The 27,573-nt window shown below is 43.7% G+C and overlaps 1 protein-coding gene across 3 annotated transcripts in view; it reads left to right on the forward strand.

Moving 5' to 3' along the window:
- The window catches only part of CUEDC1 (CUE domain containing 1), a 535,352-nt gene that overhangs the window by 390,334 nt on the left and 117,445 nt on the right, over nucleotides 1–27,573 (forward strand). For all 3 annotated transcript variants that reach the window (XM_085649520.1, XM_085649521.1, XM_085649522.1), the window contains one exon: nucleotides 16,563–16,689. In XM_085649520.1, coding sequence (XP_085505646.1) covers nucleotides 16,563–16,689 — 127 coding nt within the window. The remainder of the gene's footprint in view (nucleotides 1–16,562; nucleotides 16,690–27,573) is intronic.

The following is a 27,573-nucleotide window of genomic DNA, read 5'->3' on the forward strand; positions in this document are numbered from 1 at the left end:
ATCAGATACATGTGTGCACCTGTAGAACAGCGCAGGCCATGCATTACTGTTGCACTTACGGTTAGAACACCACCAGTTGTTGGCGACACAGTCTCTGTACAGTGCTCTGCTGCAGTCTGTCAGACCTGCAGGAGACTGTCTTCTTGGGCAGTGCTCTGCTGCCGTCTGTCAGACCTGCAGGAGACTGTCTTCTTGGGGAGAGGGAAATGCTGGGGGGACAGGCAGGGAGCCTCTACATGGGCCTTAGGACGGCCCATCTTGTCAAACAGTCCAAGCTGCACCCCGCGGCACGAAGCAGAGAGTGAGGAGCTATAGAACGGGAGGGCCCGTGGCCCCTGGCATGACCCTTGACCCGTCCAGGTATAGATTTACATACATTCGGTGCTCCGTCACTTGCCCCATTCATACAATAAGAGGACGTGGCTCTTCCATGACTTTAGGATGTGGCAGAGCCAGCTGATTATTAGGGGAGGGGTCGTCATGGGGCCAGCAGAAAAATGGGGGCTTTTAATTCAAAGCTCAAAGGCTGGCAGTGCTGGGGCGAGGTCACTGCTACGCCCAGGAAGCCTATATGGATACTTGACAATGTTTGGCTGGCCTGGCGCCTGTGAAGCGCCGGGAGGGATAAGGTAGAATCAGTCACAGCTCGGGCATCACTGCAGTCAGAAAAAAAGCGGCGCTTCGTTTATTAGGCCTCAAATCATACACAAGTGCTTTAGGGGCAGGAGGGGGAGTCAGTACTCACCGGTGAATGCTGAGCACAGAGGGGCTCTCTACCTCATGTCCCAGCGCGGCCACATTCCTGCCGCAGGCATGTGTGACCGTGAGCTGGCTCTGTTGCTGTGGCTCGCACGCTTCTCTCTTAGCACTAGTCGCCGTACGCGTCCACATCTCCTGTCCGGGCGTGCACATCTCCTGTCTGGGCAGGCACAGCGAGCATGAGACGGAGTATCAATATTTGCTACAAAACGGTATGCCCACCCATTTTTCTTCATATAATCAATCAATCCATTTCAGAATATATCAGTTCATGGACGTAAATCATCTTGCAATTTTTCCTAAACATATAATAAGACATTTTCAATAGAAAAGCACTAAAACAACTTTAAAGAAGCCCGCGAGGAGCGGGCTCCATAACAAAGCAGCGTCCCGCGAGTGGTGTACAGACAATACCGCGAATGGTGCGCGTGCGACAAGGCCACGAAATCCCTGCGAGGAGCGTGCACCATCACAAAGCAGCGTACCGCGAGTGGTCGAAAGACGCCGCACACATGCACATCTCCTGTCCAGGAGTGCACATCTTCTGTCCTGAAACGCCGAAAGAGACGCTGCACACCTCCTGTATGGCCGGCCGTGCACGTCTCCTGTCCCCCTTCGGCCAAGAAACCGACAACAATAGATCTCGCCAAGGCGAGCAGCGCATGCGCTGCATCGCTAGGTGAGACCTAAAAAGTGGGATAGCTTAAATTACCTCTCCGTAGCATGTCAGTGGTATGCAAGTAAGATTATATTTTTGTTAAGAAAAATAGTAATAGTCAACCCTGGGACGTAGGACAAAATACAAGCCAATTTTCCCAGCCCCATTCTATGGTTTTCCTGGACCTGCTCAGTCAAAAGCAGACAACAGCCAGGCAGTCGGCATCATTGTTTTGTGTAATTTGATTTTCACTTTGATTAATTTCAAGTTGTCTTAATAGTGAAAGGAATTAATGGAAGTACATGAAAAATCATCATTTGCATTGACATGTACCATATGTCCAAATGGGAAAGACTGGGGTGAGAGAGAATCAATGAGTTAAAGATATCCACATTGAGAAGCTATCTATCGGAGATTTCAGAAAGGTCTGGCCTAACATCAGGCCATTGTCATAAACGCCATTCTAACAGCGTGGGGGCAGCCAGCGCAAACGCACTGCTGGATGTTTGACTCTGCATGTCCTGCTGGTTAGTGTCCTTTCATGACTAGGTTACCCCAAACCATGCTTGCCTTTGATACTGTGAATCATAAAATCATAGTTCGTGCTCAGGATGTGGGTATCTTGGTGACAGCCGATAAATGGCTTGGTACATTCCTGAAGAATAGAATGCAGTCAGTGCAGCTATCCTCGTTTAGGGCTAAGATCAGTTGATTGTGGGGTTTCACAAGATTCTGCCCTTTCATCTCATCTCTTTAATGTCTATATCTGACCCCTAATAAAAGAGCTCATTAATCAGGGATGCCAGATTTATAACTATGCTGACGATTCCCAGATCTCATTGTGTCTTGATGAGCATGCTCGCACATAAAATACCAGGGTACAATGCGTTTTGTGTGTAGATGGATGGGAAACTATCATCTGAACCTGAATGCAGAGAAAACTGAAATTGTAGTGCTAAATAAAAATGTAACCCTCTGTATCAATCAATGCTGGCCCATAGAAATGGGCCTGCTGCCTCTACCAAAGCCAGCTGCTAAAAGTCTGTGTAGTGAGGAAATGGGGTTAACTGCAGACATTGCTAAGTTAGCATAAGTAGTATATGCTTGGCTGCCATTCTGCCGCTTTTGTACACAACACTACATGGCTCTGTTATCCTAAAATACTTTGCTGCGCTGCTTCACATGAGAACTATTTACCTTTTTTCATATCTAGCTGGGCACTGTGCTCTCTGTCTGCATAGCGTGTTCAAGGTCGAATAACAATGTATTCTGTTGATTCACTTTGGTCAGTCCCACCCACATAGACATTAATGAAACAGTGTTCCAACTGAAACTTAGGTGTTTTTTAATATGACATTACATGCATGAGAAGGCACTTGGAGAAAACCTTTCCAACATAGAAGAGCTGTGCTGATCCTGGGATGTAATTAATTGCACCTGATCTCGTAGGGATGGAGTCTCGCTGACAAAGCCCAGAGGTCTTCTATAATTATTCTAAACTAGCTCATGAGCACGGAGAGGGTGGTAAAAGGCAGTTTAGTCCTGTTTCCACTGTCATAATATGATTTCCCCTTTTGTGCCTTATTGTAACAATGCTGATTCTATTGTTTTCATGCATTATGCTGCTTGTATTGGCTAGAGTACTGCACCTTAGAGCACGTTAGTTAAAAATAAACATTTTAAACTACAGTTTCTTTGATCGCTCACGTTGTGGACAAGTATGAGTGTGAGCGAAAGAGTGTTCTTGTTTCCCAATTTTCCTGAGAGTTTACTAAGTCACATGTTCTAGGTTGTCTAATCATTGGTAGCTTCGCTGTAGTACGGAGAACGAATGAGACACTATTGCTAGTCGGATTGGGGTTCTGGGTACCGAGGTAGCTTTTTTGGTACACAACAATACACAGAGGTCCTGGTTTCCTGCGCATAGTTCTGTGCATGAGCAGAATCCCTGCAACATCTAGTCCTAGGAGACCACTAGCTATCGTTAAGACCATAAATTGATTCTGTGGTCTCAAAATATATCTGTATTCTTAAGACCACTAAGAAGCTGTAGTCCTTTCTTTCTCCAAAGACCTTAGCCTGTCCTGGAAGCAGTGATTGGATCAAGGCCAGACTTTGCTAGTATTATTATATTTTGGCCTTCCCAAATGCTACATTGCCAGACTGCAGATGGTTCAGTACGCGGTGGCAAGATAGGATTTCAAGACTCATCGCAGAACCAACAACTGCGCCTCTCCTGAAACAGCTCCACTGGCTACCTATCAAACAGCGAATACAATTTAAAACTTGTATTCTAATCCCTTGATTAGCAGCTAAATGAGTGTTGAGATTCGCTCCTTCAAAAGAACTTCGCATACCCACAGGAAATCTATTGACTGTGCTGAGGGTCAGTAAAGTGAAATGGGAGTGGGGGTCAGGTTTCTCATTGCTGGCACCCACCAACTAAACCTACCTCCTGCCGGATTTATGGTTACACACTGAACTAATTGCCTTGAGAGAGACCTTAAGGCCTGGCGTTTTAGTAAAGCCTTTGCCCGTCAATCCTACGTGCTGGTGTCGTTCTCTTTTTTAAATTACGCCACGCAGGCTCATCTCAGCGCCAAGAAACCTCTGGCTGAGTGAGCGCTTTATAAGGACAGCTAACTTAAGCATTAATATTGGAAGCAATGAAAAAAGCGTAATATAGCCCATCGAAATCAGGATTACAGTGCATATTAGGACTTCAAAAACCACAGACATTTGACAAAATAAGAGTTATTGACCGCAGCATGGCTAATTAATAACACATGGTAAAGGAAGTCATCACTAACCATGATGTGATGTTTTAATTTTCCTATGAGTAAAAAACACTATTTGAGATGGCCTAGAATGGAAATATTAAGATTAAGGTTGAATGACGGAGTTTGAGAAACACCGACTAGGGCATTTGTAACTGGTGGAAGGATGCGGGGACGGAGAGGGTGAAATTGATAGGTTGTTGATTTAGTTACATTACTTGATTTGTGAATCCGCTTTCACACCTGTTCATTCTAGGGCCTTGTTACAAGTCTGGGGGAAAGGTCTGTGCTGCGATGGAGGCTCAGGCTATGCAAAGTCAAGCCCTTCATGCTGTCTTCTATAGGTGCAGTGCCCTCCCCTCAAAGAGGGCAGCGGCTTAAATAACAATGGCTCATGGGAGCTTTGAGAGCACTTGTGGGCTGACCATCCATTTACACTGCTGCTTGGTTTGTTCAAAGGTGATCGAGTGAGTGAGTGAGTGAGTGAATGGGTTAATGTCAGCTATGTAGTAGTGAGTCTTAGGTTTATATACTGCCGTTTGCTCTGAGTGAGTGAATAGGTTAATGCCTTCTATGTAGTGAGTGTTGTGTTTATACACTGTAGTGTGCTATTGGGGAGAAAAGGAAAGCTAAGTGTTCGAGGCATATGAGCTGTAGATCATATGCTTTAGCATAGATTGCCATCTGGTATTGGTTCCGGATGTTTTCACTTTGTTTTTGTTCGAAGAAGTCTTTGCAGTCACGAGGTAGGTGACTCCTTCTTTCAGTGACAGTGCACATGGGCATCAACTCTATACCCAGATTGTTTTTTTCCGCCATGGGGTACGGGTCGGTATCGTTTTCAGAACCCTTTGACGCGCAATCCTTTACCCTCGCCGGTATTGTCTTTTGATCGGGGTTTCCCATTCGACTCGTATTATGTACACTGTGAAAACCTTCGATCGGGAACTTCGAGGCGGGCCGTTGGGCTTACCCGTGCCGACCACGCCAGCCGTCGATGGAATGGACTCCATTCAAGCTATGTCCCAGGTGTCGTGCTAAGTTTCCATGCACTGACTTGCACGAGGTCTGCAACCTGTGCTTATCCCCGGAACACGAAGTAAAATCCTGCGAAGCGTGTCGTTCATTCTGATCGAAGAAGACCATCCGTGATAGTTGGACTCAATGCCACAAGATGCAACGCTGCAGCGACTCCGTTCTGGGCTTCTTCGGCGAAGACCTAGAATACCACCGTCCTGCTGCAGAAGCTGAAGAAGAACTGGTCTCCATGTCCGATGCCGACTCCGACATGGAGGAAGACCTGAACGTCACTCCAGGTCAATGTACCGTGAGTACAGATCCCCATGTGCCCACTCAAACAAAAGATAAGGCTCTGGTATCACCCTCATCCTCTGGCTCCGGTCGACACCGAGAAAGTTTCAGATGTCCAGCCCGGCTATGAAACATAAACACAAGATACTCTTTCCAAGGAACTTCCATCCGAAGACACACCTCTGAATCCAAAACAAAAAAAAAGACTTAGTATTGATCTGGAAACTGAACACCTTCTGGCTTCTTTTTCTTAAAAACGGAAGTAAGACCACTCAGAAGATGCCCCTATACCGCTGAAGAAAAAAAGAGATATGGGTACTAACCCTTCTCCCCCCTTGCATACCTCCCTCTCCTCCTCCTATTCCCAATTTACAGATTACACCTTCCAATTCACCACCACCTCCAATTTCACCTGACCCACAGGATGACTATTTTGGGGATGGGGATGATGATCATGATATCCCACAAGACCCGGACATACCACATGACACTGATCCCTGGGAAGATTATAAAAGGGAACCTGATCAACATAATGACCCTGACCTGTATCTCTCCAGACCCTCTCCACTTGATGACATCATTGGCTTAGCACAACTTATAAACAGGGCTGCCCAATATCACGGGGTGGAGCTACATACAGACCCTCTAGATGATTTTGTTGTAGAAACATTCACACACTCACAAAGGTCTACTAACACTTTGGCAATTCTGAATGGCATGCTACAACATACCGACCAGGTTTTCAAAGACCCAGTTAGAGCCAGGATACTGACACCTAGAGTGGATAAAAAATACAAACCTGCTCCCACAGACACTGCATGCATAAAAGGTCAGTTGCCTTTAGACTCTCTTGTATCTAACTCCCGCAAGACAGCTAACTTTCAAACTACAGGCGACGCCCCTCCTCCTGATAAGGAGTCTAAACTTTTTGATGCCTCTGGCAAGAGAGTAGCTTCACAGGCTGCTAATTATTGGCCTAGTGCCAATGCTCTGGCTCTGTTACCACGCTAAGAGTTGGAAAACTCATGCAACATTTGCCAGAACAGTATAAAACTAAAGCTAACGACCTCATTCATGAAGGGAAGCTCATCACCAACACTTGCATAAAATGCACCCTAGATGCAGCGAACACAGCTTCTCGTGCTAGCAACACTAGCATTTTGTTGTGGAGACCAGCTTGTCTTTTGAATCTCTGGATTCAAGCAGGAGGTTCAATCCTCCATACCTAATCAGCCCTTTGATAAAGAGCATCTTTTCAGGCCAACAGTAGATTCTTCATTAGAAAAAATGAAGAAAGACACCAAAACTGCAAAATCCATGGGAGCCCTACAATTACCTTCTAGCAGAGGTAACTTTCGTCACTCCTTTTACAGGGGTGGCTCAAAAACACTCATCAGCCAATCCCTCCTCCTCCTACAAGGGGAACAACCAATCAAACTCATCCAGAGGCTATTTTTGAGGCGGTTACAGAGGAAATAATAACAAGGGAAGAGGCAGAGGTAACTCCACCCGCACATCCCCTGGCAATAAACAGTGACTTCCCTCCACTACCCTGATCATTCCACTCCTGTCAGGGGATGTCTCTCACAGTTCCTACCTGTCTGGAATTCAATCACCTCAGACAAGTGGGTAATACAAATTATCCAATATGGTTATTGCCTGGAATTTACCAGCACTCAACCAACAATCCTTCCAAGGGAGCGTGCGATGTCACCAGAACATCTCACCCTATTAAAACAAGAATTACTCTCTCTTAGACAAACCTTCAATAGAACCGGTCCCATTACGTCAAGGGACGGGAGTGTACTCCCTATACTTTTTTTATTCCAAAAAAGGACGGCTCCCTCAGGCCCATACTGTACCTCTGACAGCTAAATCTCTACATTCAATCAGACCACTTCCACATGATCACCCTGCAACAGGTGCTCCCATTGCTTCAGCAAAGCAACTTTCTTTCCACTCTATATTTAAAGGACGCCTACTTCCATATTCCCATTCACCCAGCTCACAGGAAATATCTCAGGTTCGTAGTGGACGGACAGCATTACCAATTCAAAGTCCTCCCATTTGGGGCACCAATAGTCTTCCACAAGTGTCTAGCAGTAGTCTCAGCTCATTTAATAAGATAACGCATTCACGTCTTCCCTTACTTGAACGACTGGCTAATAAAAGCCAGGTCGCAACACAGCTGCATACACCACACTCAGAAAACAGTTCAGCTGCTTCACGACTTGGGATTCACTGTCAACCTCACCAAGTCTCATCTTCAACCCTCCAACACCAAGCGTACCTAGGAGCCGCAATAGACACTTGCAAAGCTCTAGCGTACCCCAACGCAGTCAGAATATGCAACATGCAATCCCCAATATCACAATTTCAACTGAGGCACTCGCTACCAGCCCGAGTGTTTATGCAGTTGATCGGAGTGATGGCGTCTTGCATTCTAATTCTTCCTTACGCAAGACTCCAAATAGCGTCCCCTACAGGAATGCTTAGCACGACAGTGGAACCAGGCTCAAGGTCAGTTAACCGATCTGGTGTTGGACGGCCGCACTCCTCGCTCTCTGCAGTGGTGGAATGTGAGAAAGTGCCATCTTTCTTGCATGGTATGCCCCCACTTTTTGCTCAATTGCTGAATGTACTTTGACTGAGTGTGCCCTGGACTCCTGCCAATCAGGTGCCCAGGGGCTATGTTCCTTCCCTAAAACCTAAAACCCCAAAATGGCAAACCCTGGCCACATGTCAGCCCCTGGTAAATGGTACCCTAGGTACTCGGGCCTTGTGACCAGGGAAGACCTCTAAGGGCTGCAACACTTATTGTGCCACCGTTAGAGGCCCTGTACCCTAACCCAACCACACTGCCCTTGCAGGCTGAGTGTCTGGGTACAAGACAAAACAAAGAGTCGACATGGCACACATCCCTGTGTGCCATGCTCACAACCTACACTGCCCTGGCATACATCAGCCACCCCTCTAGCTGGTTGCCCTATGCCAGGTCCGTTCCTGGGCACTGTAGGTGCAGTGCTGCCATTTAAGAGTATATGGTGCTGAGAGCTCTTCAAACACGAACTCCACAGCACCATAATGGCAACACTGAAGACTGAGAAGTTTGGTATCAAACTTCTCAGCACATTAAACCCGCACTGATGCCAGTGTAGGATTTAATGTACAAAGCACTACAGAGGGCATCTTAGAGATGCCCCCTGAAACCTAACCTACAATCCACGTCTTGTCTGGGAGGCTGCCTGGGCTACCACACAGCAGAGCTCCTGCTCCCCTGGGCCTGCAACAATGCACATCCTGGGCGAGGTGCTAGGTCTTCTCCCCCGGGATGGGCAGGGGAAAGCTTCAGAGGCATGCCTCCTTTATGAGCTTCTCCAGGCCACTTGCTTTAACAAACTAACTGGCCCCCAACGGTTCTGACCCCCACTCTGGCGGGAAGACTGGCCGGAAACCACAAGTAAGGACGGGGGATGTGCCAGCCTGCCAACCCCACCCCTCAGGGGGGGGAGGCGAGGTGAAACACATCTCCGGGCGCTCGCCATCTTGAAGATGGGAAGCCCTGCCCAATCAGGACTAGGCTACTGCCCCCATCCCACAGGAGAGTGGCAGGATAGGGGGTGTACCCACCCCAGGGCAGGACCCATTGGTCCCCACCCTTTACCTACCTGTAACGCCCCTAAATCTAGTATTTAGGGGCACCCTAAACCTTCCTTCTTTAGATTCCAGATTCCGAAAAAGCAAAGAAGAGCAAGAAGAAAAAAGACCTGCCGTGCAGCTGCTAAGAAGAGGAAGACACCAACTGCTTTGGCCCCAGCCTTACCGGCCTGTCGACCCTCGAACCTGCTCCTGCTAAATCCTGGCACCTCTTGTGGCCAGCAACCTCGCAAACCCCGGAGGACCTGGCTACCTTGTGACTCTGAGCAACTGGGACTCCCATGAGCAGTGGCTCTGCTCAAAGCAAGTTTCTAACCCCTGGCATCAGCCTGGAACTGCGAACCCTGCACACTCTGCACCCGCCAAGCCTAGCCTGTGCCAGAGTGGACAAAGACCCCGAGGACGTCCCACCGGCGACTGTGACTCCAAATCCGGCACCCAGGGAACCACCTCGACGCTCCTGACGATGCCTGCCGCCTCAGAAGCAGGGACCTCTCCCCAACCGCGATCAACAGAGGGTAAGATTTCCTGACATCAAAAGGCACCCAGCGCCCTGCGGTCCCCTGTGCCCAACTCCTGGGTACCTACCTATCCTCCAACTACCCAACTTACCTCTCGAAGTGGTGGTGGCACCGAAAAATCTTCGTCCCCGAGCTTGCAGCCTTTGTTCGGCCTTGAGCTTTCCCATTGAAATCCATTGAGCGCCCGACGGCTCAAAAGCCCCCTGCACCCAGCCGCCCGAGTGGCCCTGGCAGTGCAACTTCTACTCCTACCTACTTCCCCATTTTCCCTGAGAAAGTGACCAGGAGCCCAGCTCCCACAGCCGCGTGGCCTGCTAGTCAGCAGCCACCAACCAAGGCCCCCCTGCCTCCCATAGGATAACATTGGGCCTAACTCATTCTGCAGCCGGCCGCCCCAGTGCCGCTGAGGGTGTAACAACTGTACCAACCTGACCCTGGGAGACCCCCGAGTCTGTGCCCAGAACCTTAACTCTGCCAGTCGAGTACGTACCCAAAAGCCGATAACTCACTTTTCTTCCATGGTAACATTGACTGGTTTCTTCTGAAATTTCTTCTAAGTGTGGAGTTTCCAAAACTTAAAATATTCACATAAAATCAACCGAGTCATGAAAACGGAAATACTCACCTGCTATTAGGAGGGCTCCCAGTGCTGGATCTTGGTGCCCAGCACTGACCCTGAAAAGTACTCACAGCCGTACTTACCACTAACCCAATTTTCTCCCATAGGAAATCACTGACTTTTTCTGTGAAATTTCTTCTAAGTGTCGATTTTTTGCAAACTACAAATATTCTTTAAAAATCGTACCAACTGTGAAAACGTAATTACTTACCTGTTTTAGATAGCGGTCCCAGTACTGAGCCTAGGAGCCCAGCCCTGGATTACAAAAAAAACAAGAACATGCCTTACCCGTAACTTGATTTTCTTCCATAGGGAACCATTGACTGTTTTTCTATGAAATTTCTTATTAGTGTCAACTTTTAAAATAGCAAAATACTGCTTAAAAATCACAACAGTAACGTAACCGAATTTACTCACTTGTTTCCAAGAACTGTCCCAGGACTGAATCTAGGATCCAGTCCTGGAGTTAGAGAAGTAATCCTGAAAGCAATTGCATACAACTTAAAGTTCCCATTGAGCTCAATGTATTATTGTGTTTGAAATTGTGTTGCCTATTGCAACAACCTGTAACTATTACCTACAAAAGTCAATTGCATATTGCAAAAGTATTTAACTAAAGCATCTCATTCTGAGAAAGTATATTTTGATACCTATTGTTGGTTCTAAAATAAAACCATATATTTTTTATATAACCCATTGGCCTAGAGTTCAGTTATTGAGTGTGTGAGACCATTTGCTGACTGAGTGTGTACAACAAATGCTTTACACTGTCCTCTGATACTGCCTTACTGCTCGACCAAGCTACCACTTTAGAGAGTAAGGTTATATCTAACTTTAACCTCTGCCAAACCTCTGGGGACTGTGGACTCTGTACACACTGTACCTATTTGGGAACAGTATATACAGAGCCACTATCTCACATGGAATACACAAAACCTGTCCAAAGGGTGGCCATTCATCGACCCGGTTCCACAGACAGTGCTCACAGCAAACGCATCGCTCATTAGTTGGGGAGCACGTCTTCAAAAACATACCGTTCAGGGCATGTGGACATAACAACAAAAACAACTCCACGTAAACCATCTGGAGCTTTTAGCAATTTTTCGAGCATTGAAAGCTTTTCAGATACATCTAGTAGGCAAAGCTGTCCTAGTTTGTACAGACATGACCGCAATGTATTACACACAAAAACAGGGGGGGTCAGACTCCCTACAGCTTTCACACCTAGCTCAAAGCATATGGAGATGGGCCATACCTCAAAAAATATATCTTCTTGCAGAACATCTCCCAGGGGTAAACAATCAAATTGCAGATCTGCTCAGTCGTCAAAGACAACAGATCCACGAATGGGAACTACACCCTCAAGTTCTTCTCCCATTTTTCCAAATGTGGGGCTACCCATAAAAAGATCTGTTCGCCACACACCAACGCAAAATGCCCAAACTTCGCGTCCAGGTATCCACACCCATTGTCCAAAGGCAATAGGCTATGGATATTTGCTTATGCTTTTCCACCTTTCCCGCTAATTCCATTAATGGTTTGGAAGCTCAAGCAACATTCCCTCACAATCATCCTAGTTGCTCCCACATGGGCTGGACAACCTTGGTTCACAACCCTGTTAGAAATATCAGTAGTTCCTTATCAAAAACTACGCCTCTCCCCCAAGCTTCTCACTCAGAACCATGGAGAGATAAGGCATCCAGAGCCTAGTCAACTCAACCTTGTGATCTGGCACCTGAAATCCTAGAGTTTGGCTACCTTAATCTCCCGCCAGACTGCATGAACGTCATTAAAGAGGCTAGATGACCTACTACAAGAGCATGCTTTGCTGCAAAGTGGAAACGATTTGTAATTTATTGTAATAACAATCCAATCAATCCGCTTGATGCTTCAATTCAAAACATCATTTGCTATCTGTTACACCTATAGCGGGCTAACTACGCATATACATCAATAAGACTGCATCTTGCTACAATAGCGGCTTACCTACAAAACAGACAATACTTGTCCTGGTTTCGTGTACCTACTATCAACGCCTTTATGGAAGGACTCAAGAGAATCATTCCTCCTAGACTTCCACCTTCTCCTGTGTGGAATCATAATCTAGTCCTTACAAGACTCATGGGCCCACCATTTGAGCCGTTACACAAATGTGGACTACAATTTCTGACTTGGAAGGTAGCTTTCCTCATAGCCATCACATCTCTTAGAAGAGTTGGTGAGCTCCAGGCACTAACAATACAAGATCCATTTTTACAAATTCACCAAAATAGTGGTTCTTAGGACTAACCCCAAATTTTTACCCAAAGTCGTTTCTGCCTTTCATCTCAACCGGACTGTTGAGTTACCAGTCTTTTTTCCTCAACCAGACTATGTGGCAGAACGTGCACTTCACATATTAGATGTTTAGAGAGCATTACATTGAAAGAACTAAATCTTTTAGGAAAACCAAACATCTCTTTGCTGCTTTTTCACCACCGCATAAAGGCAATCCTTTTTCAAAAGCAGGAATTGCACGGTGGATAGTTAAGTGCATACAAATATGCTACATTAAAGTTAAATGCACATTAACATTTCCGCCTAGAGCGCACACTACACGCAAACTTGGGGCTTCCATGGCATTCTTAGGGATCATACCCTTAGATGATATTTGCAAGGTTGCAACATGTTCTACACCTTTAAGAAAAGGAAATAAATAAATGCAACATGGTCTACACCACACACATTCACAAAACACTATTGTGTAGATGTGTTAGCGAATCAACAAGCTGGTGTGGGCCAGGCTGTTTAAAGGACACTATTTCAGACCACTGCCACAGATACGTTAGCCACCACTTGGGAGTAACTGCTATATAGTCTATGCTATATAGATCTACAGCTCCTATGCCTCGAACGGAAAATGCTACTTACCCAGTATGCATCTGTTCTTGGCATATAGAGCTGTAGAGCCATATGCGCCCACCCACCTCCCCGGGTACCTTTATCTGTTGCAGTATTATCTTACTTAGATACGCTATACAAGGTCATCTCTTTCTACTCTTACTAACGCTATCATCACCCTTACGGCAAAACAATCTGGGGATGGAGTCGATGCCCATGCGCACTATCACCAAAAGGAGGAGTCACCTACCTCGTGACGGCAAAGAATTCTTTGAACAAAAACAAAGTTTAAGCATCCAGACCCAACACCAGATGGCTGGCGATCTATGTTAAAGCATATGGCTCTACAGCTCTATATGCCAAGAACAGATGTAGCATTTTCCTTACAGGTCCAGATTTGAAAGGATGATGGCGTTTTTTTTCAACGAAATACCGTTGCCATTGTGATGTGTGGTGTATGACCGCTGTGACCAAATGTTTCTACACTCCCTTAACCATCTACACCATGCTCCATATTCGCCAAATCCAGAGGAGAATTGTGCTGAGGAGGATTGTAAAGTTTTATGTGGTCAAAGGTGTAGAGTATACAAAACAGGAAATAGTTGGTGGCAGGTGGGTAAAAGCAGAATAGAGTAGGTCCGTCTGAATACATTTTTTGTGTGGTTGAAAAGACAATACTTTATACTTGAGCGTCTAAGGGTGGTCCTGGAGGGCGGGATCCATGCCACATGTTTCCGATAAACACTGGCTATATGTATAATCTCCTTTAGATTCATTGCATTAAAATGTCTCCTGTGTATATAATGAAAATCTGGCATAAATTCTGGCTCACTGGATGTTTCCCAGCTCCGCACGAGCACTAGTGAAATAATTAGCTTTAAAGTGATGTCACGTAAGATTTAAAAATATAGAGCTGTCCCTTCACTACAAAAACAATAGTGCAAATACTATCATAAGTATTGTGAAACGTGAAGAAACTATTGAAAAATGAAACTGACAATGGTAACTTTCCCTTCTGCTTTGTTACTGAGTTGCAGCTTACCTCGACTTTTACATATTTCGAATGGTGAAAGTGCAAGTCCCAGCTTGTCTGCAAACGCACAACCTGCGGTACACATGAGCTGTGGCTAAAATACAGTTTTCAGATCAGAGTTGTTATCTCTATTGAAAAAATATAAACTAGAATGATTTCAGAAAACGACCCTCTTTCCGATAACAATGTAAATATAGGAATAAAGCATGTTACTGGTGGGTTAGGAATGATTTTGCTGTGGATCGGGGGGTTGGGGGGGGTGTGTGTGTGTGTTTGTCTGTCTGGTGTTAATGTGCCGTCTAAATAGGAGTAATCATTCTTAAAATATTGGGACAGAGTTCCAAAATCCAGGTTCATGGGCTGCCCACAGCAAATCTGCTTAAGCGCCTGGAGCACAGAAAAGAACAGTGTAGGAAAAATTAGCGTGCTGCCTGTAACGAGAACTACACATTGTGATAAACAGGTCTTGACACATTCAGAACACAGAGTTCTGAACTTTATCAGGGAAACCTAAGAAGTGATGGATTCTAAGACCAAGAAGAAACCTCCTTTGAAACTCAAAATGTTGTATGAAATGGAAATTTCTTATGTACGAAGTTGATATCGGTAATATTTCAAGAAACTGTTTAAAAGACAATATTTTAAATTGAAAAAGTACACTACAAAAACAGAAGTTCGCTAGCGACCCCCCGTCTTTTGAATGGCAGCAGAGATTAACCATTAATTTAGTAACATATAAAAGGAAAGCGAGCCTCTGGGTTATTGTATAATTGCATACATTTGTTGGTATAACAAAATAACTGCATCTAATGAATGTAAAAATAAAAGCAGAACACCAATGGACACATTCCAAAGAAAACAAATGAATTGAGCCCTGTTTGTGCCATTTGTATAAAAACCTTTTACCGCAGCTCTGCAGAAAATCCTTCTTGGAAGAATAATTGATGGCTTGTGAGAAAGGGAAAAATGTATGAAGTGTCTCTCAGCATCCCTTCAAAGTGCTGTGCAGAACCAGGCATTTAAGGTGAGTAGCCCCAAACAGGAGTACCTGTTAGTGGTAACCTGCATTCAGAAAGAAGATTGGTGGAGGGCACAAGGTTTTGGTAATCACTGCTTTTGACTCTGAAGATGGCTTGCACCATGAGCTTTAGAAATGGAACTAAGGCATGGTTTTGGGCCATGATGGTTCTGTATTGAGTTCCTCACTCCTAGAATTGAGAGCCCTCCAGTGGCAGGACCACAGTATCCTTTGGAACTATAAGAAGTGGAAAAATACTTTGGCGTGCATGCCAGACTTCCTTCCCATAATTGGATTCCACATTTTGCCACCACTCTTACATTTATAATTTTATTCAGGCTCTGAAGGAATGTGGGATACTGGGAACAATTTTTGGGTCAACAAATTAAAAAAACAAAAAACCTTCAAGTAAAAAATTATTCCATTCTTGCCCTTCCAGCCCAGAACATTCAATATTTGTTTCTTTGCTTTTTTCCAGGAGGCATTTAAAGTTAAACCAGGTGACGAACATGGCTCACTTTTGGCATGTTCACCACAAAGGGTTTGTGCCGCAATCCTGATTGATGTATTTCAAGGAAGAGGAGAATGGTTGGTTTCAGAGTATCCTGGTGGGTCAGAGTGTAGAGGTGAAGACGCACGCTTCAGAAGAGGCCCTTTGCCTTCTACCCACTCATGAAGGGAGTCTTTTTATCTGGGTATGGTGACATGGTAGCTCGAAGATCATGTATGCTGCCAAATCCAGCATAACGTATCCTACCTGTGAATTTAAAAGCTGAAACAACAAGTGGATGGCTGAGATATCAGAGGGCTTGGTTTTTTAAGGCTAAGCTTTCTCTTATGAAGCTTTCCTTACCCCTTTGTTGAGCACAATGGCATTAACAGCAGTGCTTGGAAAGGATTAGCGCGGCCCACCACTGGAGAGCAATACATTCAAGAGTGTGGATCATGGAGAGCACCTTTCCTTGGGAGACCTTTCGTTACTGGATAGGTGATGAGTTCTTACTTGAACCTGTCTCTGATCTAGCTTGTGTTTAATGTTGTGCCTCTTGTTTTAACTAGTCGATATGCAAGCTCAATAGCAGTTGGTTTCATTGCACAGAAAAATAAAAATGATTCGTCAAAACACCTTATCTTCAGTACTAAATTTCTTTAAATTTTGATGGTGATGTTGCTCATTTAGTTTTCTATCTTTACTTGATTAGTGTTGATATATTTGGGTCAGAATGTTCTTCAAGGGAGTTTAATGCAAGGATATTTTTCTCAACTGTTTGCTCTTTCTCTTTAGATATTAGTTTGCTTCATTTGACCCTGCCTTTTTTTGGACTGCAGAATTGATGTACAGAGCTCCAGTTGCCCGCAGACACAGAGACGTTACAGGAACTGGAATCCCCCTTTACTAGGCAACCTGCCAGATGACTTCTTGCGCATTTTACCACAGCAAATGGACAGTGTACAGGTGAGTCTGCACCGTTTCTCACTAGTAGGATGTTTGAGTCCCGATCTTCTCACAGTGCAAAAAAAATGGGAAACGCCTTGTTCTCCCTCCAACTCTGATTTAAGCTGTTACATATTACATTAGAAGTGGGCACCAAAGCAGTAGGTTTTGCTGGTTGCTTTGCACAGGAAAAACTTCTGCCATGTTGGCATCAAGTACAGGAGTGAAGAATTTGCTCTTTAGACTTTATCACTATGGCTAGGGTAGCAAGAAGTCGATCCATTCATTCATGCAACCAAGGACGTTTAATGTTGACTTATATCAATTGGAACTTTTTTTTGCCATCAACGTTATTTCATTTCAGCTACAAATCCCAACTAACTTATGACAAATTGGAAGTCATTGAAAGGGCTTTGATCTTGTATACTTATGTAAGCTTATGCACCTACAGCCTTTCCTTGTAAAGTTCCGTTACTGTCAGCTGGTCATATACTAGTTGACAGGGCGTACCCACGGATGTTGCAAATAATAGCTGCTTCTGGGTTTGTTTCTGCTGCAACACAATTACACACTGCTTGTGCACTAAGACACAACACATACAACTCCCATCACGAGTGATGACTCGGAAAGTACGTTATGTGTAGAATTGACGGAAAATATATTTAATATAATGAGCATAGAACGGCATCTGGTTTTCAAGCTGCTGTCATGAGATTATCTCCATGAGTTAGAGCTAATAGCACAAATCTACCCTTGGCTTTTTCCACGTCAAGTATCGTATCCTTCTACCCACATGGAACTTCATCTCAGACAAGACAGTTGCCTCCCCTCTCCTGCACCAGGTGAGCAGACTCTATTACTAGCTGCATGCCAAAGTCATCTTTGGGTTTGCTCCTGTTTATTGAGGTCCGAAAATACATGCCAAAGGCAGGGTATGTATCTTCCACTGGTGCAAATTACTGAGTGTGATCTCTGCCAAAACAGTGTTCTGTTGCACAAACTCGCACAAATAGTAAACACATTAACATCCCTCCTAATGCTTTGTTTTTCACGCTACTCTCCCCTCCATTACCAGTTTCTCTTGAGTGCCATGATATGCCATCAAGCATGGGTCACGAACATAATCCGCGTCCTTTCACCACTCTGCAGGACCACTCCCAGTCCTACCATGTAGATCATTGGCTGGAAGGGTCATGTCGCCAAGCAGAAGTTTTCTGCAGGCATAGATTCTGGTAGTCTTTCTGGGTGCCAGTTGTTACGTGCTGACCCTTAACTTGGCTGTAATCTATGTTATTCTTTATCGCACCTTCGGTGCAGAGGGCTGTTTCTTATTGGCTCTTGCACTCAGTCCTTTGACACAAACAGTGGGTCCTAAATAGAATATGTATACACATGCCTACGTTTTAACCAGCAGTATTATCCTCCTCACAGTTACAGAGCTTCTGCACAGATGCATGGAAATTGTTAGGTCCTTTGTCCTTCTTTCTTCCTAATGAACACAAAAAGGATGAGAGGGACAGTTGCACTCCGTACAGGTTATAAAGCAGATCTTATGTAGTGCTGTTCATATAGTTAATTTCAAGGACATCAGCAGGCGGCTTTTATGCCACCAACTGCGGTGACATAGATCAGGCTTTACCCAGTAATGTGCGATTTGACATGTTCTGCCCTCACAGACAACAACCTATTCAGGGGAGACTGAGTGCTTGAACAGTGTACAAGGTAATCAAATCCTGCTTTAGAATTAGCCCAGTTGTTGTTAAGCTCTTACACCAAACCTATAGTAGCCTGACATTTCTACCAAATGCTGTTAATATAGTATCTGACATGGTATATGTTACTATACTAAAGGAGGTCTCAGTGCCCATCTTTCATGCTCAGTGTAATAAAATGCTATGGTTTACAAGGACACGGACGCACACAGGCTTTGAGTCTTACAGGCAGACTCTTTTTCGTGGCCAAAATGTAGGGCCGCAAAGAATCAACTCATCCTTCGCTCGTTTACTCAGTGCATTACTAATGACAACGCACCAAACACCGTCCATGGTGTCACAGCCAACGCATTGAGCTGTCAGTTCTACTTTACCCTTGCACTTTAACAATTGCTCAAACCTAAAGATCAGACCTATTGGCTTTGCTTTTGTGACAGGGGGTATTCTAGCTTTGAAGCGGGCTCACCCTCAGAGCCCAGCGGACACATTTTGTTTATTTGCAGGGAACACTAGAACAGGTTCGGATCAAAGCTTTGTGTGCTTAGCAGTGAAAAGCAAGGTACCAGTATCAGTACAAGCAGCACATGACATACTGCAGATGACAAAGCGGTCTCTTCAGTGGCACACCGAACAGTGAAGCCCGCAGCTCCTCCTTTTTGTAAGAACTGTTGCTGGTGCACATGGCTGAAGTGGAAGAGCCATTTCTTGGTTTAAAACTGAAATTGGTCTGCAGTGATTGCAGGTAACTTGTGGTACTTACCTAGTGCCTTGGAACCTTTTCAAGAACTGTAGTCTTATTTACATTCTCAAATGCAACATTGAGTGTGTGGCAGTCACTGCCTCAGTTCTTGGGTGCTTTCAGAGTCCTTCACCCGTTCCTGTTCCACTGCAATACCTATTTCTTCTGGAGGGCAAGCCAGAAATTGTTTTTTAAATCTGTAAGGCTACATTTGATCTCATCTAATTTTGTCTGGAAAGTGATGTTAATGTAAAGCTTGTGAGCAGCAGGTGTTGTACAACAAGCTCATGTATTACTATAGAACTCCCGAAGATCACCAGCATGGTCTTTCATCGTTGAAGAATTGATGTCAAAATGTTAAATTGTAATAATCAAATGCAGACTTGTGCTTGTAGATTGCAGTTTGGTAATGAAAATGTCATGAAGCAAAGAGTTATAAAGGCTTTGTTAAGCTGTCTTAAGGGTGCATCGGTTTCTTTCCTCCAGAGTTGCCAGAGTACTTCTATTTTAGTACAACTGTTAATATAAACGTTAAGGAGGTCTGAAGTTTAGATGTGAATGACAATGTGCAAACTTTCCTGTGCTTCATTGAATCTCACTTGTTGGTCACTAGCATATATAGATGCTTCACCCTCCAGTTTGCGTTTACAATTTTGGCAGCACTCCTTAGGTCGAGCCTACCAGACAATCCGAGAATTATTAAATAAAGGGTAATGATTATTTAAACCTTTTCCGAGCTTACAATTAGTCAGCTCACAGACGTATATGAACCGTCAAATTTATCAAAAGAACATGATGTGCAGTACAGCAATATGTTGTATTACAATATATTTATTTGGAAATTGAAAACTAAGGTTGAACAAACCTTAGAGGGTCATCAAAGGAGAGAGAAAATAGTTCAAAGGAACGTGTAGAAAAGGGTGCTCAAAAAATCAGAAGGAGTCAAAGTTTTCCAAACAGAAAGGAAGAGACCTTTTTTACAAAACTGTACAAAAACTGATATTTGATATACAGTTCAATGCAACCTAGCCATATTCAAAACAATCATTTTAATTTATATTTTCATTACAATACGAAGTAGATTTTTCTAAGCAGGGACCAGTGTAGTGGAGAGGATGGTCCAGGTGCGAGAAGGGGGTAGAGTCAACGTTTTGATCTGACTTATCGACAAAAGAGGGAATTTAATGCCTCTGCCATGTGGATCTTCCTCAGGGGAAGGGGTGAAGTGACCCTATACAATAAAAGCAATAAAACTTAGAATAGGTACCTAGGAGTTTTACCAAATCATAATGTCTGCATATCAAGGGGCGGGAAAGAGACCCACCTCATCATTAATTATTTCGTGCTCAAAGGGTCCTGTGACTGAGACATCAGTACCTGTAAATTAAATAATGACATCGATTGCCAAGAAACTGCAAGAGTATTTAACATTAAGTTAAATTAAAGGCTGGGCTATAACAGCTTACCCAACTGGATAATAATTCCAAACTCTTGTTGGGGCTTCAAGGTGATGGTGCTAATGGGATCCAACCGATGTGGTATCACACTGCCCGCCTACGAGGTACGGATCACGTGATTGACTAATCCGACACAGCCTAATCAATACACCTGGAAGGAAGAGGAACCATTGTTAAGGATTCTCCCCTCACTGCATAGTCACGCTCCTAGATTGAGCCAGTTAGAGGGATAATTACCTGGTGGTAATGGGAGTCCACTTCTTTACTCCAAAGCGGTGGCAGCCGAATGGCACCGTTTCCTCGGGAGAATTAGTGAGCCACGCGGGGGCGTTGATTATCGCACGAATCTACAGCAATGGGCGAAAGACTCAACACTGACAAGGGCCCATGACTTGCATATCCTATACGAGCCGTACAAAAATGAACAGTTCATACAATATGAATTTATGGTTAATACAGAGTGAATCAAAAGAGCTAATGTGTATCCACAATTAAATTACGTGAAACATATAGACACTATTACATTAATGAATCTCTTATAACGAATCAAAATAAATATACAGTGCAATGATTAAAAACAAACATTCTGTGTACAGATGCACTTTTCAAGGGAGTGATTGGCATTAAGGGTATCGCACGCGTCTATAGAAATGGGCGAAAGACCCGAAAGTTACTCAAGACTGCTAGTAAAGCAAATCTGACAATGGCCCATGGCTTACATTTCCTATAGTGGCCGTTCAAAAAAGGACCGTTAATACAGTATGAATCAAAGGTTAATACGATGTAAATCGGTTGCAGCCACTTGTAATAATATCAATAGTGCTACAAGCAACATATGGACAACATGACATTGATACATTGGACAACATTACATTGACGAATCATGAATAAAGGATCATAATATACATATAGTGGTAGGATCAAAACCGAAACAATAACCAATGTGTGTACAGATGCAGTTTACAAGAGAGCGGTTGGTTTTGAAATTACAGCAAGCATATTTGTGTCCTCTAATGGAGAATAACAATAGCAGTACATTACATGAGGATGGTGTGGAGTTGACATTTGGTGTCCCCAGAGACCAGACTAATTGACATCAGCCGTTACTGAGTGTGTATACCTGTCTTGTAATCTCTTCATATTCATTCAGTCCTCTCGCTACAGTATCAAAGCGGTGTATCCATCTACACTCTCGGAAGCTCAGAACTGTATATATTCAATATGTCAAGTATAATGTCACCAGATCTGAATGTATGGCACTGACCACTCTCAGTAACAGTACTGATATAGTAATCAAGCCTGCCGACAAAGGGGGGGGGGGGCAATTATGATTCAAGATATTGGTGATTACAAGAAAGAGATCTAAGATCAGACCCCACCAAAGAGATAATGGAGGTCATAAAACATATCACCCTTGAGGGTCTAGAGTCAGGGTAGCTCAGTGAACACGAATTTGATTACCTGAATAACAAACATCCAAGGATTCCAACAATATACACCCTCCCTAAGATTCATAAAAGGATGCATAACCAACCAGGAAGACCCATAATCTCTGGCTGCGGCTCTATTCTAGATCCTCAATGTAAATACATAGAGGCTCTATTCTAGAGCCTTTGTGTAAATACATAGAATTATTTCTCAAGCCTATCGCTGGGAATACTGTCACTTACCTGAGAGATACGATGCAAACTATTTAGCTTGTGGACGAGCGTCCACACGATGTGAATGGTAACCTTCTGGCTACCATGGATATCGCATCACTATACACGAACATCCCCCAGGGAGAGGCATTGAAAGTGATGAGAGAAGTTCTGGATAAAGGTCCTAGACCACACAGAGTCCCTACAGAATTTATCATTAAACTTCTCGATGTAGCCATGACCAAAAACTTCTTTAGTTTTCAGGGTGACTTCTACATCCAAACAAAGGGAGTTGCCATTGGGGCAAGCTTTGCACCCAATCTAGCAATAATATATATGGACATCTATGAGCATACTCCTGTCTTGAGTGAACAGAATCCCTACAGTCATTGTATTGACCTATGGCGTCGGTACATTGACGATGTACTACTTATTTGGCTAGGCAGTGAAGACCTACTTAAAGAATTTCATGGTTGGCTGAACAATTGTTCTGAGGATATTAAATTCTCATTAGACCACAGCGACTCATCAGACAATTTCTTAGACTTAACCATAAGAGCAAAAGGTAAACTATATACCAGCCTCTATAGGAAGGCGAGTGAACGCAATACCATGTTGCGTTACTCCAGTCATCATCCACGCAACCTTAGGGACAATTTGCCATTCGGTCAATTCCTAAGGTTGCGTAGGAACTGCTCTAAAAAGGACGATTACTTTTGGGCATCAGAAGAACTTATGTCCCGCTTGATAGATAGGGGCTATCCCCTTCGACTTTTAAAAAAGGCACTCAAACGTGCATGGTTCAATCACAGAGAATCTCTTCTGGAACCCAAAGAGAGAGAGACACCAAGAATCAGGACAGGCTAGTGTACGTGACTACATTTTGTAGTAAGAGCAATACCATTAAGAAGATCATAAACAGCCACTGGCACCTAGTGGCCTATGAACTTGGTGGTATACCACCGCCCATGCATGCATTCCGTAAAGGTAAAAATGTGAGGGAATGTCATTAAATCCCTGCTACCCATGGAAACAATAACCTCACAAACTACACTATGGAACATTCCGCCAGTCAAAGGACATTTTAAGTGTGGACAATGTACGGCATGCCCTATGACTAATGAACTGAAAACATTTACACACAACTAAACACATACACTACAAGAACATACGAACTGCAACTTCGCTGGGGTAATTTATTCCATATCCTGCCCTTGTGGATTTGTATATATTGGACAAACCATACAAAAAGATAAGAGCTGGATTCTGCAACATTGCAGCCACATATGCTGTCAAGTACAAGGAACACCCCTTGTTGAACATTTTGGACATACACCCGAAAGTCTTCGTTGGTGTGTACTAGAGAAGGTCCAAGCCAATCCAAGGGGAGGGGATTTCTCTAGGGTTCTGAGCTTCCGAGCGTTTAGATGGATACACCACTTTGATACTGTAGCAAGAGGACAGAATGAATATGAAAAGATTACAAGACAGGTATCCACACTCAGTAATGGCTGTCAATTGGTCCGGTCTCTGAGGTCACCACATATGTCAACTCCACACCATCCTCATGTAATGTACTGCTATTGTTATTCTCCATTAGAGGACACATAAATATGCTTGCTGTAATTTCAACACCAACCGCTCCCTTGTAAACTGCATCTGTACACACATTGTTTATTGTTTCGGTTTTAATCCTACCACTATATGTATATTGTGATCCTTTATACTTGATTCGTCAATGTATCAATGTAATGTTGTCCAATGTATCAATGTCCTGTTGTTCATATGTTGCTTGTAGCACTCTTGATATTAGTACAAGTGGCAGCAACCAATTTACATCGTATTAACCTTTGATTCATACTGTATTAACGGTCCTTTTTTGAACGGCCACTATAGGAAATATAAACCATGGGCCATTGTCAGATTTGCTTTATTAGCAGTCTTGAGTAACTTTCGGGTCTTTTGCCCATTTGTATAGACGCGTGTGATGCACTTAATGCCAACCACTCCCTTAAAGTGCATCAGTACACATAATGTTTGTTTATTTTTAATCGTTAACGCTGTATATTTATTTTGACTCATTATACGGGATTCATTAATATAATGGTGTCCATATGTTTCACATAATTTAATTGTGGATACACATTAGCTCTTTTGATTCACTCTGTATTAACCTTAAATTCATTTTGTATGAATTGTTCATTTTTGTACGGCTCGTATAGGGTATGTAAGTCATGGGCCCTTGTCAGGTTTGAGTTTCTCGCCCATTGCTGTAGATGTGCGATAATGACCGCCCCCTTTTCTCAGTCACCTCCACGCGTGGCTCACTAATTCTCCTGCAGAATCGGTGCCATTCGGATGCCACCGCTTTGGAGTAAAGAAGTCGACTCCCATTCCCACCAGGTAATTATCCCTCTAACCGACTTGATCTAGGAGCATGACTATGCAGTGAGGGGAGAAACCTTAACAATGGTTCCTCTTCCTTCCAGCTGTGTTGATTAGTCTGTGTCGGATTATTCAATCACGTGATCCGCACCTCATAGACGGGCAGTGCGATACCACATCGGTTGGATCGCATTAGCGCCATCACCTTGAATCCCCAACAAGAGTTTGGAATTGTTATCCAGTGTGATAAGCTGTTATACCCCAGCCTATAATTTAACTTAATGTTAAATACCCTTACAGTTCTTGGCAACCGATGTCATTATTTAATTTACAGGTACTGATGTCTCAGTCACAGGACCCTTTGAGCACGAAATAATTCATGAGGTGGATCTTTTCCCACCCCTTGATATGCAGACATTATGATTTGGTAACCCTCCTAGGTAGCTTTTCAAAGTTTTATTGCTTTTATTGTATAGGGTCACTTCACCCCTCCCCCTGTCCTGAGGAAGATCCGCATGGCCGAGACATTAAATTCCCTCTTTTGCCGATAAGTCGGATCGAAACGTTGACTCTACCCCCTTCTTGCACCTGGACCATCCTCTCCACTACCCTTGTCCCTGCTTAGAAAAATCGACTTTGTATTGTAATGAAAATATAATTTAAAATGATTGTTTTGAATATGGCCAGGTTGCATTGAACTGCATATCCACTATCCGTTTTTGTACAGTTTTGTAAATATGTCTCTTGCTTTCTGTTTGGAAAACTTTGAGTCCCCTTGACTCCATCTAATTTTTTGAGCACCCTTTTCCACACGTTCCTTTGAACTATTTTCTTTCCCCTTTGATGACCCTCTAAGGTTTGTTCAACCTTAGTTTTCAATTTCCAAATAAATATATTGTAATACAACATATTGCTGTACTGCACATCATGTTCTTTTGATAAATTTTACGGTCGATGTATGTCTGTGAGCTGACTAATTGTAAGCTCGGAATAGGTTTAAATAATAATTACCCTTTATTTAATAATTCTCTGATTGATTGGTCCAGGATCATTACCCTTTATTTAATAATTCTCTGATTTATTGGTCTAGGACCAATGTTTTTTGTAACAATTGACACCCAGGTCCGTGGATCATTTTTGGGTTACCCTATTGGTTATAAGGGGAGACTACCAGACAGCGCAACTGTGGCCGCAAAAGACATGTTGGGGACTTACTAAGAACTTGGAGGAGTATACTGCCCGCCCATTTATTACCATTGGTTGGCTTTACTGTCACTATCATTTTCCTGCTTCTTATTCGATGGCTTGTGTTGTATATCTTGTCTGCCTCTCCACTGGAGCAGAACCAAATTGATTGTGTCCTTCCACTGCCCACTTTTAGGCAACACATTTTTTCTTTTGTTTTGCACACTCCAGAAGACGGAATGTTTTTCAGCTGTCTTCCTGGTATGCTTCTCTCCTTCCTCCCAGCTCTGTGTGGCTCCGTCTCATCTGTGCTGGTTTTCCTCCTCTCAGCTCTGTGTGCACTCACACTCGTGTTCTTCTTCTCCCCCATAATACTTTCTTGCCCTTCCCCAGCTCCACGTTGCTCTTCTCGTCCATTTGCTTTTCTTTTCTACCCACCAGCCCTTTCTGTGTTGATTCCCCCACCTGTGATCCCTTTGTTATTCCACCCACTGTCCCCGTTGCTTCTGCTCCCTGTGCTGCTTCTGCTCCCTGTGCTGCTTCTCCCACCCGCTTTCCCCCACCAAAAAAACCCACTTCCCTACATAAAAAAACAAAATCATTATTGATTGAGCTCACATGCTTGGTACATGCGTCTGCCAAACGACGCGGCAGCCTCATCATAGGTGGTTTTTCTATTCTTCTTTAGACATCCTGCAAAGCATCAAGGAAGCTGTACAGCATTGCTAAAACCATTGTCAATGCCAGTAGGTCCCAAAGACGATATCTATTGGCTTTCCCATTACTTGTTTTCATGAGGATCAGTGCCAATAGGACTCTGGAATGCTCTGTACTGTGCAGTTGCCAGTAAAACAAAGCCTTGTTGAAGATAGAAATAATGATGGATCCCAAGTGCTTCCAACAGGATTCAACGATCGAGACTCTCACGTGGTCTGGGCATTCATAACTTTCTAAAAATTAGGATCTGAAGGAAATACAATTGCATGCTGCTACATAGTTCTGAAGGAAATACAGTAGCCTACTGACACATAATTGTCGTATCCTAAATCACACCCTTTAATATCACTTTTCAGTTCAGGTGTCTTGTTCAGCAAGACAACAAGACCACATTTATGTCCCAAGACCCCAATTTAATAGACCGGAATGAAGAGAGTAGGCAAAAAAACTTGGCCTTTGGCACTCCCTTGCACATTTGGCTGTATCAGGCATTATGACCTTTGTGTCATTCTTGTCTCCTGCACTAGGTATTTATTTATTTATGCGTTTTTGTATGTTGTGAACTTTACCCAAAGGTGTCCGAGCACTTTACAATAGATGAAACTAGTTATGGTCAATTGTGCACTGCCTACGGCACTTTTTCGAAAACATTATCACAAAACCAACTACAGAGATTGAAAACCCACTAAAAGGATTGAGAGCTACCAGCACATATGTAGCCCCCATAAGTCACAAAACCATTGACTTATTTGAACAATTGGTTAAACAAGATTTAGCCAAAATCAACTTCCAAAAAAGATCGCGATATCGAAATTTAAGCACCAAAGAGTTCGCTACCCTAAAATCCATATCTAACAATATCAAGATTACCTGCCAAAAGGCTGATAAAGGGGGAGCCCTTGTAATCCTAAACACCACCTACTATCAAGAACAAGTTGAAACCCACTTAAAAGATGAGAATACCTACATGGAACTGACTTCAAATCCTACTGAGGAGTTCAAAGCGATTCTAACACACATCATACAAAGAGCCTTTGATGGAGGCATCAACGAAAAAGTAAGGAAGTACT

The sequence above is a fragment of the Triturus cristatus genome, chromosome 3_2 (genome assembly GCF_964204655.1).
Source record: "Triturus cristatus chromosome 3_2, aTriCri1.1, whole genome shotgun sequence".
Classification (NCBI taxonomy): Eukaryota; Metazoa; Chordata; class Amphibia; order Caudata; family Salamandridae; genus Triturus; species Triturus cristatus.